Raw genomic sequence first — 17,708 nt, forward strand, 5'->3', positions numbered from 1 at the left:
TTACCCTGCTCAACCACCCTGCTCAGACCATTCTGTTTACACGACCCTGCTCAACCACCCTGCTCAGACCATTCTGTTTACATTACCCTGCTCAACCACCCTGCTCAGACCATTCTGTTTACATTACCCTGCTCAACCACCCTGCTCAGACCATTCTGTTTACATTACCCTGCTCAACCACCCTGCTCAGACCATTCTGTTTACACGACCCTGCTCAACCACCCTGCTCAGACCATTCTGTTTACACGACCCTGCTCAACCACCCTGCTCAGACCATTCTGTTTACATTACCCTGCTCAACCACCCTGCTCAGACCATTCTGTTTACACGACCCTGCTCAACCACCCTGCTCAGACCATTCTGTTTACATTACCCTGCTCAACCACCCTGCTCAGACCATTCTGTTTACATTACCCTGCTCAACCACCCTGCTCAGACCATTCTGTTTACATTACCCTGCTCAACCACCCTGCTCAGACCATTCTGTTTACATTACCCTGCTCAACCACCCTGCTCAGAGACCATTCTGTTTACATTACCCTGCTCAACCACCCTGCTCAGAGACCATTCTGTTTACACTACCCTGCTTAGTGTTGGCTCAGAGACCATTGTTTACACTACCCTGCTCAGAGACCATTGTTTACACTACCCTGCTTAGTGTTGGCTCAGAGACCATTGTTTACACTACCCTGCTCAGAGACCATTGTTTACACTACCCTGCTTAGTGTTGGCTCAGAGACCATTGTTTACACTACCCTGCTCAGAGGGGTGCAACTGTCGAGTGTTGTGTTGACAGGGTTGAGTGTTGTGCTTCCTCCAGAGGTAGCGACCAAGACGTGACATATTCACCAGTTTTACATGGCAGTGTATCAGTAGCAGAGGGTGTTCTTGTGGAATGTAGTAACAGTGAAGTGTATTTCATGGGTTTCCCAGGTGACATGGCTGAGTAATGGGATGAGCAACATCACCAGCCTATTCAGATAGGATATACACACATTATATTATAGGATGTTCTCTCAATGCTCATCATTTATATTTCACTTGTTTATTTTCTTTTTTCTCTCCCGATCTTGTTAGGTTTAGATTTAACACCAAACCATCCAGGTTGTTGTGACTAAATGTGTTTCTATATTAACTAGGCTAATATAAACTTAAGAACGGGTACAATTTCTCCTGCGGTGTTACGGTACGGCAGGCCAATGTTGATTTACTTAATGTAAATACTATAATATTTATTCTTTTACTTTAGGCTTCCTTTACAAGCCTTCATTTTATTTTGCTTAGTTCATGGCAGCATTTTTATTCCCTATATAGTGCATTTTTGACTAATGACCGTAGGGTCTATAGTGCCCTATATAGGGAATAATGTCATTTGGGAGGTAGCAGTCTGTGCTGTCTCTCCCATGAAATAACGCTGGGAGCCACTAGCACAGAGCCACTAGCACAAAGCTATGCATTTAAAGCTGTACGGCGAGGCCTGTTGGAATGGCCTGATTTTAATGACTGTATCACCGCAGGGGAGTGACAGACAGACAGACAGACAGGCAGGCAGAAAGGAGAATCTAGGTCACTCAGACCATGTAATGTCTCTAAACAGTGTAATATTAATGATGCCTTGTCTTTCTCTCCCCCCCCGTAGGAGTTGAAGGATGTTCACCATAAGGATCAGATGGCAGCTGCCCGCGGTGTTCTTCAGAGGAACATCCCCATGCTCTACACTGCCTCACGCGCCTGCCTCCAACACCCGGACGTGGCTGCGTACAAGGTCTGTAATAGAACGGTGTCTTCAATCATTTCCGTGCCCACTAAGTGGTCCTTGAAACTGTTTTTAATTAATGCTTTCAAGAGCTATCCTCTGGGATGAAATTAGAATAGATTTTGAAGTTCAATAGCACATTTCATTACATACAGAATCTCAAAGCGCTTCAAAGACACATCTTGTAAATGTATTTTATCTTTAGTTTCCCCTAAATAACGTTTGGAATTTAATTCCGTTCTCCAGGCGAACCGTGACCTGATCTACAAACAGCTTCAGCATGCTGTCTCAGGCATCTCTAATGCTGCCCAGGCTACCGCCTCCGATGATGCTGCCTTCAACCACCCTGCCGGGGGAGGAGAGCTGGCCTACGCTCTCAACAACTTTGACGTGAGTCTAGGGGGATGGGGTTTGGAGGGGGAGGAGAGCTGGCCTACGCTCTCAGCAACTTTGACGTGAGTCTAGGGGGGATGGGGTTTGGAGGGGGAGGAGAGCCTGCCTACGCTCTCAGCAACTTTGATGTGAGCTAGTGGGGATGGGGTTTGGAGGGGAGGAGAGCTGGGGCCCACTCCCCTACTCTGGGGCCCACTCCCCTGCTCTGGGGCCCACTCCCCTACTCTGGGGCCCACTCCCCTGCTCTGGGGCCCACTCCCCTACTCTGGGGCCCACTCCCCTACTCTGGGGCCCACTCCCCTACTCTGGGGCCCACTCCCCTGCTCTGGGGCCCACTCCCCTGCTCTGGGGCCCACTCCCCTGCTCTGGGGCCCACTCCCCTGCTCTGGGGCCCACTCCCCTGCTCTGGGGCCCACTCCCCTACTCTGGGGCCCACTCCCCTGCTCTGGGGCCCACTCCCCTGCTCTGGGGCCCACTCCCCTGCTCTGGGGCCCACTCCCCTACTCTGGGGCCCACTCCCCTGCTCTGGGGCCCACTCCCCTGCTCTGGGGCCCACTCCCCTACTCTGGGGCCCACTCCCCTACTCTGGGGCCCACTCCCCTGCTCTGGGGCCCACTCCCCTGCTCTGGGGCCCACTCCCCTGCTCTGGGGCCCACTCCCCTGCTCTGGGGCCCACTCCCCTGCTCTGGGGCCCACTCCCCTGCTCTGGGGCCCACTCCCCTGCTCTGGGGCCCACTCCCCTGCTCTGGGGCCCACTCCCCTGCTCTGGGGCCCACTCCCCTGCTCTGGGGCCCACTCCCCTGCTCTGGGGCCCACTCCCCTACTCTGGGGCCCACTCCCCTGCTCTGGGGCCCACTCCCCTACTCTGGGGCCCACTCCCCTGCTCTGGGGCCCACTCCCCTGCTCTGGGGCCCACTCCCCTGCTCTGGGGCCCACTCCCCTGCTCTGGGGCCCACTCCCCTGCTCTGGGGCCCACTCCCCTGCTCTGGGGCCCACTCCCCTGCTCTGGGGCCCACTCCCCTGCTCTGGGGCCCACTCCCCTGCTCTGGGGCCCACTCCCCTGCTCTGGGGCCCACTCCCCTGCTCTGGGGTCTTGATCTTCCCTCATGACCACTAATAGAGGAAAGTATATTGGGATAATGTGCCTTGGGTCTCAAATGTCTTGTCGCTTCCTTTCCTTTCCTTTGTCTGTACTGATCTGATAACACTGGACAATGGCAAAAAATAAATGCAATGTTTTACCAAATCACACACACCGTCTGCGTCCCAAATGGCAACCTATTTCCTATATAGTGCACTGCTGTTGACCGGGGGCCTATTGTGTAGTCGATAGGGAACAGGTTTCCACTTGGACACCAGCAGAGCGGTGCCTGTTCTTGACTGTAGCGTTTTTTTTGTTGCTTTCGGAGGACATTGTGTTTTTCATAGAGATATAACGTTTACAATTCTCCCCCTCCCACTGTGTGTCATTTAAATATGACCGTTTACATAGAGCCCAGTGTAGTGTTTTCTCTATCACAATGCTATCAGCTTGTCCTCATCTCTACTATTGCTGCTGGTGGAGAACCAAAGCAACCACTACCACAGATCAGAGCAACCCCCTTCCGTTTTGCATCCCAAATGGTACTCTAGTATCTACATAGTGCACTACTTTTGAATAGGGCCCATGGGGAATCCCATAAGAACTCTGGTCAAAAGTAGTGCACGATATAGGGAGTAAGGTGCTGTTTGGGAGGGAACAGGGCCCAGCCTGTGAGGGGATGTTCCCACTGTAGTGTCTGCAGATCAACCTAGCCCAAATGGAAACCCTCTCTCTTATGTGTTTTTGTTTTCTTTCTTTTGTCTCTCCCTCTTTTTTGTTGTTGTTGTGAGAAAGTACACTACATGTCCAAAAGTGACCCTGCTCGTCGAACATCTCATTCCAAATTCATGGGCATTAATATGGAGTTGATCCCCCCTGTTGCTGCTATAACAGCCTCCACTCTTCTGGGAAGGCTTTCCACTAGATGTTGGAACATTGCTGCTATAACAGCCTCTGCTCTTCTGGGAAGGCTTTCCACTAGATGTTGGAACATTGCTGCTATAACAGCCTCCACTCTTCTGGGAAGGCTTTCCACTAGATGTTGGGACATTGCTGCTATAACAGCCTCCACTCTTCAGGGAAGGCTTTCCACTAGATGTTGGAACATTGCTGCTATAACAGCCTCCACTCTTCTGGGAAGGCTTTCCACTAGATGTTGGAACATTGCTGCTATAACAGCCTCCACTCTTCTGGGAAGGCTTTCCACTAGATGTTGGAACATTGCTGCTATAACAGCCTCCACTCTTCTGGGAAGGCTTTCCAATAGATGTTGGAACATTGCTGCTATAATAGCCTCCACTCTTCTGGGAAGGCTTTCCACTAGATGTTGGAACATTGCTGCGGGGGACTTGCTTCCATTCATCCACAAGAGCATTAGTGAGGTCGGCCACTGATGTTGGGCGACTAGGCCTGGCTCACAGTCGGCGTTCCAATTCATCCCAAAGGTGTTCGATGGGGTTGAGGTCAGGGCTCTGTGCAGGCCAGTAAAGTTCTTCCACACCGATTTCAACAAACAATTTCTTTATGGACCTCGCTTTGTGCACGGGGGCATTGTCATGCTAAAACAGGAAATTGCCTTCCACAAAGTTGGAAGCACAGAATTGTCTACAATGTCATTGTATGCTGTAGCATTAAGATTTCCCTTCACTGGAACTAAGGGGCCCAAACCATGAAAAACAGCCCCGGATTCCTCCTCCACCAAACCTTAGTTGTCACTATGCATTGGGGTAAGTAGCGTTCTCCTGGCATCTGCCAAACCCAGGTTTGTCCGTCGGACCGTCAGATGGTGATTCGTAATTCCAGAGAAGGCTTTTCCACTGCTCCAGAGACCAATGGTAGCGAGCTATACACCACTCCAACAAGCGCAATGCCAAGCGTCGGCTGATCTTAGGCTTGTGTGGCTGCTAGGCCATGGAAACCCAATTTCATGAAGCTCCTGACCAACACTTCTTGTGTTGATCTTTTCAGAGGCAGTTGGAACTCGGTAGTGAGTGTTGCAGAAGATTTTTTACATGCTACACACTTCAGCACTCGGCGGTCCCGTTCTGTGAGCTTGTTGACTACCACTTCAAGGCTGAGCTGGTTTTTTTTCTTCTCCTAGACGTTTTCACTTCACAATAACAGCACTTACAGTTGACCGGGGGGCAGCTCTAGCAGGGCAGAAATTCAACGAACTGACTTGTTGGAAAGGTGGCATCCTATGACGGGTGCCACGTTGAAAGTCACTGATGCTCTTCAGGAAGGCCATTCTACTGCCGATGTTTGTCTATGGAGATTGCATGGTTGTGTGCTAAATTTTATACACGTGTCAGCAACGGGTGTGGCCGAATCCACTAATTTGATGGTATGTCCACATGCTTTTGTGTATGTATTGTATGTAGGCAGCTTTAGAATTTAGTGTTCTTGTTCTAGACAGTTGCATAACATGGGGAATATTTAAACAATGCTATGTTAATGAGGAGCTATTCTATGAAGCTTACATGGCTGTCCTAGTGTGATGTAAATACATAATATAATTTTTTAAAATTATTTTTCTTTTACATTCCCCGTGAAGTTGAAAAAAAAAAAAAGGGGGGGGGGGGGTGTTTAAGGTGTGGGCGCGGCAGGGAGCGGTCGTTGGCTTGGCACGGCGGAGAAATTGTATACTGAACAAAAATATAATATATCATTTGAGACCAGCCACCAGGACGGCTGTTGGCACTGAGGAGTGTTACTGCCTGTAATAAAGCCCTTTTGTGGGGAAAAACTCTGAATGGCTGCGTCCCTGGCCAGTCATGTGAAATCCATAGATTGGGGCCTAATGAATGTGTTTCAGTTGACTGGATTTCCTTATGAACTGTAATTTAGTAAAATTGCTGATCGTTACATTGCGGTTATTTTTGTTAACTATAGAATGTAAGCCAATTTCCTGCAATTCTGGGATTTTCTCCATGCGGCTGAGAGAAAATATTATTTTAAAGCTCATTTCCTGCAATTCTATGCATTTTGCCATGGATAAATCAGTGTTTATTTTGTTCTAGCATAATAACTAAATGAATAATGCTAAGTTAATTGTTGTGGGAATTTTTATTCTCCCCGTCCAGGTTTTATTTCTTGTGATTGTTCAAAGATTATATTGTTGAAAGGAAATGATGAGTATGTTGTCTTTGCTACATATATTTTTTTTTTACACTGTTTGGACTTAAGTGACACAAACACTTAAACGGCCTGCTCAAGGATTAAAAGAGTACAAAAGTCCATGTCATGTTAATTGGGAACTAACATGGCTGCCATAGAACGTTGTAATGCCATGTAAACGTATCATAATGCAGAAACCATATTGGCCCAACTATAAATACATGACTCTGGTACTCTCTATCTTAACTCTTCTCTACATAGTACCAGGCCCATTGGAAAAGCTTCTACTTGCTCTATCAGAAGGAGTCTGTCCAAAATGGAACCCTTCATTTATAATGCACTACTTTAGACCACAGTCTGTAGGGGTTTATTCTGTGTATTTCAGGACAACAGTAAAGCTCTTTTTTTGGGGGGGGGGGTAAAAAAAAAATATTCAATTAACTTTATTGGCAAAGGGTTAGGGTTGAAGTTGAGGCTATGCTCTGTTGATGACAACCAAATGAACAATCTGTGATTTTTGTTACCATCTGAAACCCTGAGATTAAATCTTTTAGGTTTGTTTTGGGGTCAGCAGCATTAATCTGATCTAATCCTGGATTACAAGGCTTCCTGGACTGAATTCAATCAAACACACAGGATAACATGTCAACAGCTGTAAAACTTTACAGACATATTTGCAAAGGGAGAGACGCACGAGAGGGAGAGTGTCAATGTTATTTCAGTTCTAACCTGGTTTTATATATTTGCTGAAGTTTTTTAACCTGTTTTTGGTTAGATTTGTTTTTTGGGGGGGGTATTGTGTGTAGATTGAGGGGTTAAACTATCTTCATCCACTTTGTTTCACAACAGCCTTCATTTATAAAGTCAAGGGGTCTGAATACTTTCTGAATGCACTGTATATACTGTATATCGCTCTGGTCGGTGGTGACCCAAGATGGCGGCTCTGGTCGGTGGTGACCCAAGATGGCGGCTCTGGTCGGTGGTGACCCAAGATGGCGGCTCTGGTCGGTGGTGACCCAAGATGGCGGCTCTGGTCGGTAGTGACCCAAGATGGCGGCTCTGGTCGGTAGTGACCCAAGATGGCGGCTCTGGTCGGTAGTGACCCAAGATGGCGGCTCTGGTCGGTAGTGACCCAAGATGGCGGCTCTGGTCGGTAGTGACCCAAGATGGCGGCTCTGGTCGGTAGTGACCCAAGATGGCGGCTCTGGTCGGTAGTGACCCAAGATGGCGGCTCTGGTCGGTGGTGACCCAAGATGGCGGCTCTGGTCGGTGGTGACCCAAGATGGCGGCTCTGGTCGGTGGTGGACCCCCAGGTGGCGGCGGCTCTGGGCGGTGGTGGACCCCCAGGTGGCGGCGGCTCTGGGCGGTGGTGGACCCCCAGGTGGCGGCGGCTCTGGGCGGTGGTGGACCCCCAGGTGGCGGCGGCTCTGGGCGGTGGTGGACCCCCAGGTGGCGGCGGCTCTGGGCGGTGGTGGACCCCCAGGTCGGCGGCTCTGGGCGGTGGTGGACCCCCAGGTGGCGGCTCTGGGCGGTGGTGGACCCCCAGGTGGCGGCGGCTCTGGGCGGTGGTGGACCCCCAGGTGGCGGCGGCTCTGGGCGGTGGTGGACCCCCAGGTGGTGGAGCGGGAGAAAAAAAAAACATGTCCAATATCTTAAACTTGACTGCTGACATGCAAAACATTTTGGGATCGTGTTAACAATGGACTAATGAAGAAAAATTGTGTATATATCTGGAATTTCCCTTTAATTATAAGGAGACCGTATCAATTTTAGCAGCAGACCACTTGATCTTTACCACCACTCTAATTAGACCTCTTTCTGTTAGTCCTGTATGTTCCTGTGGCCCTCCCTCTGCCCTGCTACGAGGTATGGGACTTCATCCACCTCCTGAGGAGTTCAATTGGCCCAAATAAAGTACATGGGAGATGCCTCCTTTAGCCCAGAGAGTACAAAACCAGCCAGGGAGTTTGATCGGTGCTGAGTCCAAGTTGGCTACAGTTTGTCTGGTCTCTGTCTGCAGTGCCAGCTAATAGAACATGGGGTGGAGTGTATTCTGTCTGCATGCTAAGGCTGTGGCCCTACGGAGTCATGAATACGGATGAGATCTGTTTCGCTTTCGTATTTGTCCGTTTTTTACCCAGCAGCAGTTGGAATTCTCCTTTGTGTGGGTAATATGTTAGTATTTTTTGGGAATCTGACAGACAAGGACATGAGTATGCATGCTCCTCTACTCTCTCCTCTCCAGCTATGGAATAGCTTTACTTACAACTGTCATGAAGTTTATGTGGTCCTTCTGTCTAGACAGGGAAGGGTTCCTCTAGGTTTCTTCTGTCTAGACAGGGGAGGGTTCCTCTAGGTTTCCTTCTGTCTAGACAGGGAGGGTTCCTCTAGGTTTCTTCTGTCTAGACAGGGAGGGGTTCCTCTAGGTTTCTTCTGTCTAGACAGGGGAGGGTTCCTCTAGGTTTCTTCTGTCTAGACAGGGAAGGGTTCCTCTAGGTTTCTTCTGTCTAGACAGGGAGGGGTTCCTCTAGGTTTCTTCTGTCTAGACAGGGAGGGTTCCTCTAGGTTTCTTCTGTCTAGACAGGGAGGGTTCCTCTAGGTTTCCTTCTGTCTAGACAGGGAGGGTTCCTCTAGGTTTCTTCTGTCTAGACAGGGGAGGGTTCCTCTAGGTTTCTTCTGTCTAGACAGGGAGGGTTCCTCTAGGTTTCCTTCTGTCTAGACAGGGAGGGGTTCCTCTAGGTTTCTTCTGTCTAGACAGGGGAGGGTTCCTCTAGGTTTCTTCTGTCTAGACAGGGAGGGTTCCTCTAGGTTTCCTTCTGTCTAGACAGGGAGGGTTCCTCTAGGTTTCCTTCTGTCTAGACAGGGAGGGTTCCTCTAGGTTTCTTCTGTCTAGACAGGGGAGGGTTCCTCTAGGTTTCTTCTGTCTAGACAGGGAGGGTTCCTCTAGGTTTCTTCTGTCTAGACAGGGAGGGGTTCCTCTAGGTTTCTTCTGTCTAGACAGGGAGGGTTCCTCTAGGTTTCTTCTGTCTAGACAGGGAGGGTTCCTCTAGGTTTCCTTCTGTCTAGACAGGGAGGGTTCCTCTAGGTTTCTTCTGTCTAGACAGGGAGGGTTCCTCTAGGTTTCTTCTGTCTAGACAGGGAGGGTTCCTCTAGGTTTCCTTCTGTCTAGACAGGGAGGGTTCCTCTAGGTTTCTTCTGTCTAGACAGGGGAGGGTTCCTCTAGGTTTCTTCTGTCTAGACAGGGAGGGTTCCTCTAGGTTTCTTCTGTCTAGACAGGGGAGGGTTCCTCTAGGTTTCCTTCTGTCTAGACAGGGGAGGGTTCCTCTAGGTTTCTTCTGTCTAGACAGGGAAGGGTTCCTCTAGGTTTCTTCTGTCTAGACAGGGAAGGGTTCCTCTAGGTTTCTTCTGTCTAGACAGGGAAGGGTTCCTCGGTCTCCCACCTTTTGTAAAGAGTAACACACTTCAATTTAACTTTTAACGCTTTATAGATTATTGTGTTTCTCCTCTAGGCCTCAGGTGTTCTTGGTTCCCCCGAAACTGTCACTTGGGTTAGACCTAACCACCATGGATGGCACCCTATTCCCTATGAGCCCTAGTCAAAATGAGTGCACTATATAGGGAAAAGGGTGCCATTTGGGATGTGAACTTGTAAGTCCTGAACCACATGGTCTGAACCACAGAAGGGAAAGATTTCTCCCTGAAAAATGCATCAAGTTTTTCTTAAAGCTTCAGAAAGTATAGCACACAACAAGGTTGACTGACTGACACCTAACTTGCGCTGTGTACCAAATGGCACCTCATTCCCTATGTAGTGCACTACTTTTGACTTTGTCCTCTTACGGTATAGGGTACCATTTCGAACTCCAACTTGAAGTCCTGTATGAGTTGTCTGGACCGAGACAGACTGAACAAAAAACACTTCGTTATTGTGTCTGGTAGATCAGTGTCAGAGAAGACCTTTATCCAAATGTTGTCCATATTAAGCCTTGTAGCTACTACCACCTTAATGCATTAGGTTTCAGCCCTGTAGCTACTACCACCTTAATGCATTAGGTTTCAGCCCTGTAGCTACTACCACCTTAATGCATTAGGTTTCAGCCCTGTAGCTACTACCACCTTAATGCATTAGGTTTCAGCCCTGTAGCTACTACCACCTTAATGCATTAGGTTTCAGCCCTGTAGCTACTACCACCTTAATGCATTAGGTTTCAGCCCTGTAGCTACTACCACCTTAATGCATTAGGTTTCAGCCCTGTAGCTACTACCACCTTAATGCATTAGGTTTCAGCCCTGTAGCTACTACCACCTTAATGCATTAGGTTTCAGCCCTGTAGCTACTACCACCTTAATGCATTAGGTTTCAGCCCTGTAGCTACTACCACCTTAATGCATTAGGTTTCAGCCCTGTAGCTACTACCACCTTAATGCGTTAGGTTTCAGCCCTGTAGCTACTACCACCTTAATGCGTTAGGTTTCAGCCCTGTAGCTACTACCACCTTAATGCGTTAGGTTTCAGCCCTGTAGCTACTACCACCTTAATGCGTTAGGTTTCAGCCCTGTAGCTACTACCACCTTAATGCGTTAGGTTTCAGCCCTGTAGCTACTACCACCTTAATGCGTTAGGTTTCAGCCCTGTAGCTACTACCACCTTAATGCGTTAGGTTTCAGCCCTGTAGCTACTACCACCTTAATGCGTTAGGTTTCAGCCCTGTAGCTACTACCACCTTAATGCGTTAGGTTTCAGCCCTGTAGCTACTACCACCTTAATGCGTTAGGTTTCAGCCCTGTAGCTACTACCACCTTAATGCGTTAGGTTTCAGCCCTGTAGCTACTACCACCTTAATGCGTTAGGTTTCAGCCCTGTAGCTACTACCACCTTAATGCGTTAGGTTTCAGCCCTGTAGCTACTACCACCTTAATGCGTTAGGTTTCAGCCCTGTAGCTACTACCACCTTAATGCGTTAGGTTTCAGCCCTGTAGCTACTACCACCTTAATGCGTTAGGTTTCAGCCCTGTAGCTACTACCACCTTAAAGCGTTAGGTTTCAGCCCTGTAGCTACTACCACCTTAATGCGTTAGGTTTCAGCCCTGTAGCTACTACCACCTTAATGCGTTAGGTTTCAGCCCTGTAGCTACTACCACCTTAATGCGTTAGGTTTCAGCCCTGTAGCTACTACCACCTTAATGCGTTAGGTTTCAGCCCTGTAGCTACTACCACCTTAAAGCGTTAGGTTTCAGCCCTGTAGCTACTACCACCTTAATGCGTTAGGTTTCAGCCCTGTAGCTACTACCACCTTAATGCGTTAGGTTTCAGCCCTGTAGCTACTACCACCTTAATGCGTTAGGTTTCAGCCCTGTAGCTACTACCACCTTAATGCGTTAGGTTTCAGCCCTGTAGCTACTACCACCTTAATGCGTTAGGTTTCAGCCCCTGTAGCTACTACCACCTTAAAGCGTTAGGTTTCAGCCCTGTAGCTACTACCACCTTAATGCGTTAGGTTTCAGCCCTGTAGCTACTACCACCTTAATGCGTTAGGTTTCAGCCCTGTAGCTACTACCACCTTAATGCGTTAGGTTTCAGCCCTGTAGCTACTACCACCTTAATGCGTTAGGTTTCAGCCCTGTAGCTACTACCACCTTAAAGCGTTAGGTTTCAGCCCTGTAGCTACTACCACCTTAATGCGTTAGGTTTCAGCCCTGTAGCTACTACCACCTTAATGCGTTAGGTTTCAGCCCTGTAGCTACTACCACCTTAATGCGTTAGGTTTCAGCCCTGTAGCTACTACCACCTTAATGCGTTAGGTTTCAGCCCTGTAGCTACTACCACCTTAATGCGTTAGGTTTCAGCCCTGTAGCTACTACCACCTTAATGCGTTAGGTTTCAGCCCTGTAGCTACTACCACCTTAATGCGTTAGGTTTCAGCCCTGTAGCCACTACCACCTTAATGAATGCGTTAGGTTTCAGCCCTGTAGCTACTACCACCTTAATGCGTTAGGTTTCAGCCCTGTAGCTACTACCACCTTAATGCGTTAGGTTTCAGCCCTGTAGCTACTACCACCTTAATGAATGCGTTAGGTTTCAGCCCTGTAGCTACTACCACCTTAATGAATGCGTTAGGTTTCAGCCCTGTAGCTACTACCACCTTAATGCGTTAGGTTTCAGCCCTGTAGCTACTACCACCTAAATGCGTTAGGTTTCAGCCCTGTAGCTACTGACACCTTAATGAATGCATTAGGTTTCATATTGATGTATAATATATGCTTAGTCGTCTCCAATAAACCCTCTATCTAGAGGGAGTACTGTTGTTAATGTCTATACTGTTCCTCCCTCACACCAGCCGTCCAACATCATTATCCTGATGGATCGGCCTTTTCAACCCTTCTTCAGTGTCCTTCAATATGCATGCTGTGCCGTGTTCAGTCTGTCGATTTTTATTTTTAAGTAGTTTTATTTTTATTTTTAAAAAAATGTTGAGAAACCGGAAAAACACAATGACCTCTTCACCGGCCCCCCAACTGTCCCCTGGGAGGAGTCCAGTGAAGGACCTCTTCTTGTGTAGCTTGTCTTACCTACAGCTTTATGTACCCTATCCATTGGAAATCATCATCATTATCACGTGTGAGGGGACAGGGGAGAGATGAAGCGGTTTTACTTTTGAAAGGAGACGGTGTAGACTACAGAATGCAGTCCAATATATTTAGTAGAATTTGCTTGCTGATACCAATGGCTAGTCCAAGTCAGCCCACGCTGTTGTCAACCTGAAGACCCTCCTCCAATCTCTGTTCAATAACACACATGCCCATTCTCACTTGACCTTTATACGCCCTCCCTATATATATATATATATATTAACAAGTCATAACAAAAACAGTTGAAGTTGCAAACAGCGTTGCTGCGGTTCAAGCTAGGTACTGTTATTTATTATTGGTAAATGTGAGTTTTTAGTTATAAAATGGCAAAAGTGTTAGTTCCCTGACGAGGTCCATCAGGAGCACTAGTGTTTCACAATGAAATGTTTTTCCTCTCTCACACACACACAAATAGTCTAACGTGCGCGCACACACTTGCCCCATAGCGTCACCATCAGGACAAATTGGCCACATTACGCTAGGATGAGCTGCTTCTGTATTCCTTACCACACTTCTTAAATATCCAAAATAAATCTGATCACAAAATATGCATTTTAAGTATTTTGGGCAAATGTTTTTTGAAGATGTTGACCCAATTTGTAAGTCGCTCTGGATAAGAGCGTCTGCTAAATGACGTAAATGTACTACCAAATGTGTTTTATTTATATATCTATATATCTATATATCATCTATGGATGCACTTTTTCAAGGCAATGACCTTCCATGAATGGGTTTCCTGTCTGACAGCGCCCCCATGCTGCCCAACAGAACCGAACTCCACAGGTTAGCAAGACTCATCCCTGAGCATGTGTGGCAAATGTATGTCTCTTGATCTGTTTGACTGAGAAAGAGAACATGTCTGTTATAGCACTACCATCATGAAGGTGTTCCTGATGTTTTGTACTCTGAATGAACTTGCGATCTCACTGCGGATGATGATGACGTCGTCGTCGATGCACTAATTAATGAAGCCGTTGACGGATTCTATCGGAGGAATCCCAGAACATATTCCAGTCTGTGCTAGCGAAACAGTCCTGTAGCTTAGCATCCTCATTGGTCCACTTCTGTATTGTGTGTGTGTCACTGGTACTCCCTGTTAGTTTTTGCTTGTAAGCAGGAATCAGGAAGAGTTATGGTCATATTTTGCAGATGGATGGCAAGGGAGAGGTGTGTGTGTGTGTGTCGTGTGTCGTGTGTGTTTGTGTGTCGTGTGTGTGTGTAAAATTGATCAAGTTTTTTTCTCTTTCTAGTTTCACAAGGTGACATGCTGATAGAAATGAGGTCAAACGGATTTCAGTTATCCTGCATTAAAGTCGCTGACCACTAGGAGCATGCTTTCGGTCAGCAATTTCTTGTTTTCATATGGCCCTGTACAGCTCGTTGTGTTTGGTCTTAGTGCCAACATCGGTTTGTGGTGGCAAAATGGTATGGTCTACAGCTTTGTAACTCGGACGAGCAGAATCCAGAGACTTCCTTAACCTCTCTAGAGGGTGTGGGATGCTACCGTCCCACCTGGCCAACATCCAGTGAAATTGCAGAGCGCCAAATTCATAAACAGAAATACTCATTATAAACATTCATGAAACATACAAGTGTTATACATCGGTTTAAAGATGAACTTCTTGTTAATCCAACCACTGTCATATTTCAAAAAGGCTTTACGGCGAAAGCAAACCATGCAATTATCTGAATAGCACCCAGCAGACAAATCATTTAAACAGTAACCAGCCAAGTAGAGGAGAAACAAAAGTCAGAAATAGCGATTAAAATATATCACTTACCTTTGATATTCATAAGGTTGCACTCCCAAGACTCCATGTTACACATAAATGTTAATTTTGTTCGATAAAGTCCCTCTTTATATTCAAAAACCTCCATTTTGTTGGTGCGTTTTGTTCAGTAATCCATTGGAACAAAGCGCGGTCACAACAGATAGACGACAAATAAAAAAAAGTACCATAGAAGTTCGTAGAAACATGTCGATGTTTATAATCAATCCTCAGGTTGTTTTTAGTCATAATAATCGATCATATTTCAACCGGACAATAACTTCATCAATAGAAAAGGAAAAACAAAGGCACGGTCCCGGTCAGGCGCAGGACTCATGTCTGGAAATTCACTGTCCTCCCATTGAAAGTGCTGTTTCTCCTTCATTTTTCAGAGTAAAAGCCTGAAACAATGCCTAAAGACTGGCCACATGTAGTGGAAGCCATAGGGATCGTGAACTGCGTCATAAGTCTTTGTATGGTGGACAGGCTTTCAATGGTAAAACAGGCATTTCAAAATGATAGCACTTCATGGATGGATTTTCCTCAGGTTTTCGCCATATCAGTTCTGTTATACTCGCAGACATTATTTTAACAGTTTTGGAAACTTTAGAGTTTTCTATCCAAATCTACCAGTTATATGCATATCCAGCTGTTTAGAGAAACACACACTCCCTCACCTGGGCTTCCCCTACTCCACTGTTCTGTTCTGCCAATGTATAGAAAAAAACAGCTAGATTTATATTTACCATGTCCTTGTTCAGCCACGACTCAGAGAAACATGATATTACAGTTGAGAGTACGTTGATAGGATAGTATCGAACAGAGCTGACCCAGTTTATTTTCCAGTGATTGCACATTCGCCATTAGAAAGGAGGGTAGAGGCGATTTATTCACTTGGACGTATTCTCGTCAGGTATTCTGTTTGCCGGCCTCTATAGCGCATTTACAATTGCATTGCATGAGAGGGTGTGGGCTATGGGCATTTATTTGGGGTGTAAAGAACTGTTCGCTGCAAGGACTTTTGTTCTGCACTTTGAACCTGAATAAATACATATTTGCAATTATTTTGCTAAATACACAAGGTCTATAGGCTATGTACAGTTGAAGTCGGAAGTTTACATACACCTTAGACAAATACATTTAAACTCCGTTTTTCACAATTCCTGACATTGAATCCTTGTAGAAATTCCCTGTCTTAGGTCAGTTAGGATCACCACTTTATTTTAAGAATGTGAAATGTCAGAATAATAGTAGTGATTTATTTCAGCTTTTATTTTTTTCATCACATTCCCAGTGGGTCAGAAGTTTTCATACACTCAATTAGTATTTGGTAGCATTGCCTTTAAATTGTTTAACTTGGGTCAAACGTTTTGGGTAGCCTTCCACAAGCTTCCCACAATAAGTTGGGTGAATTTTGCGACCAAGCTTTAACTTCCTGACTGATGTCTTGAGATGTTGCTTCAATATATCCACATCATTTTCCATCCTCATGATGCCATCTATTTTGTGAAGTGCACCAGTCCCTCCTGCAGCAAAGCACCCCCACAACATGATGCTGCCACCCCCGTGCTTCACGGTTGGGATGGTGTTCTTCGGGCTTGCAAGCCTCCCCCTTTCTCCTTCAAACATAACGATGGTCATTATGGCCAAAAAGTTCTATTTTTGTTTCATCAGACCAGAGGACATTTCTCCAAAAAGTACGATTTTTGTCCCCATTTGCAGTTGCAAACCGTAGTCTGGCTTTTTTATGGCGGTTTTGGAGCAGTGGCTTCTTCCTTGCTGAGCGGCCTTTCAGTATGTTGATATAGAACTCGTTTTACTGTGGATATAGATACTTTACCTGTTTCCTCCAGCATCTTCACAAGGTCCTTTGCTGCTGTTCTGGGATTGATTTGTACTTTTTGCACCAAAGTACGTTCATCTCTAGGAGACAGAACGTGTCTCCTTCCTGAGCGGTATGACGGCTGCGTGGTCCCAGGGTGTTTATACTTGCGCACTATTGTTTGTACAGATGAATGTGGTACCTTCAGGCGTTTGGAAATTTCTCCCAAGGATGAACCAGACTTGTGGAGGTCTACATTTTATTTTCTGAGGTCTTGGCTGATTTCTTTTGATTTTCCCATGATGTCAAGCAAAGAGGCACTGAGTTTGAAGGTAGGCCTTGAAATGTATCCACAGGTACACCTCCAATTGACTCAAATTATGTCAATTAGCTTATCAGAAGCTTCTAAACCCATGACATCGTTTTCTGGAATGTTCCAAGCTGTTTAAAGGCACAGTCAACTTAGTGGATGTAAACTTCCGACCCACTGGAATTGGGATACAATGAATTAGCAGTGAAATAATCTGTCTGTAAACAATTGTTGGGAAAATTACATGCACAAAGATGTCCTAACCGACTTTCAAAAACTATAGTTTGTTCACAAGAAGTTTGGAGTGGTTGGAAAAACGAGTTTTAATGACTCCAACCTAAGTGTATGTTAACTTCTAACTTCAACTGTAGATCTGAGCTGAACAAAACGCTGTAGGCCATTCTGTTAAAACAACTAGAGACCGAATTCAAATCTTAACTGTCAAATGGTCCTTTTGTGATGCGTAAACGGAAACTAGTTCTGTACGATGGGGAGTGTTGTGGTCGATAAAACAGGATTGGATGTTGTCGGCCAATCACAAGTCATCAATTGGGGCACTACGGTCATAGAGCCTTTGTGTGGCAAAGCAAATTAGAAGATTATCGGATCAATGGAAGATGGAATTACAATTATGGAATGATAGCGTTTCACAGATTGGCTGTGATATTCGCCTATTGATTTCTCCTGCCGGAGTGGCATCTGTAGTCAACAATGGAAAGCTGTTCTGACTTTGGCTGTGTTGTCTAGTGGAAATAACTCTCATTTCCTGGTTGCTAAAATTCTACAATTTGAGAGAAAACAAGCACTTAACAGTCTAGGGAATCATTGTA

General features: G+C 46.4%; 1 protein-coding gene across 2 annotated transcripts in view; it reads left to right on the plus strand.

The window, feature by feature from the left end:
- The window catches only part of ctnna1 (catenin (cadherin-associated protein), alpha 1), a 247,642-nt gene that overhangs the window by 40,826 nt on the left and 189,108 nt on the right, over positions 1-17,708 (plus strand). For both annotated transcript variants that reach the window (XM_045717824.1, XM_045717825.1), the window contains exons 6-7: positions 1,640-1,765; positions 2,003-2,146. In XM_045717824.1, coding sequence (XP_045573780.1) covers positions 1,640-1,765; positions 2,003-2,146 — 270 coding nt within the window. The remainder of the gene's footprint in view (positions 1-1,639; positions 1,766-2,002; positions 2,147-17,708) is intronic.

Source organism: Salmo salar, chromosome ssa05, assembly GCF_905237065.1.
Source record: "Salmo salar chromosome ssa05, Ssal_v3.1, whole genome shotgun sequence".
Taxonomy (NCBI): domain Eukaryota; kingdom Metazoa; phylum Chordata; class Actinopteri; order Salmoniformes; family Salmonidae; genus Salmo; species Salmo salar.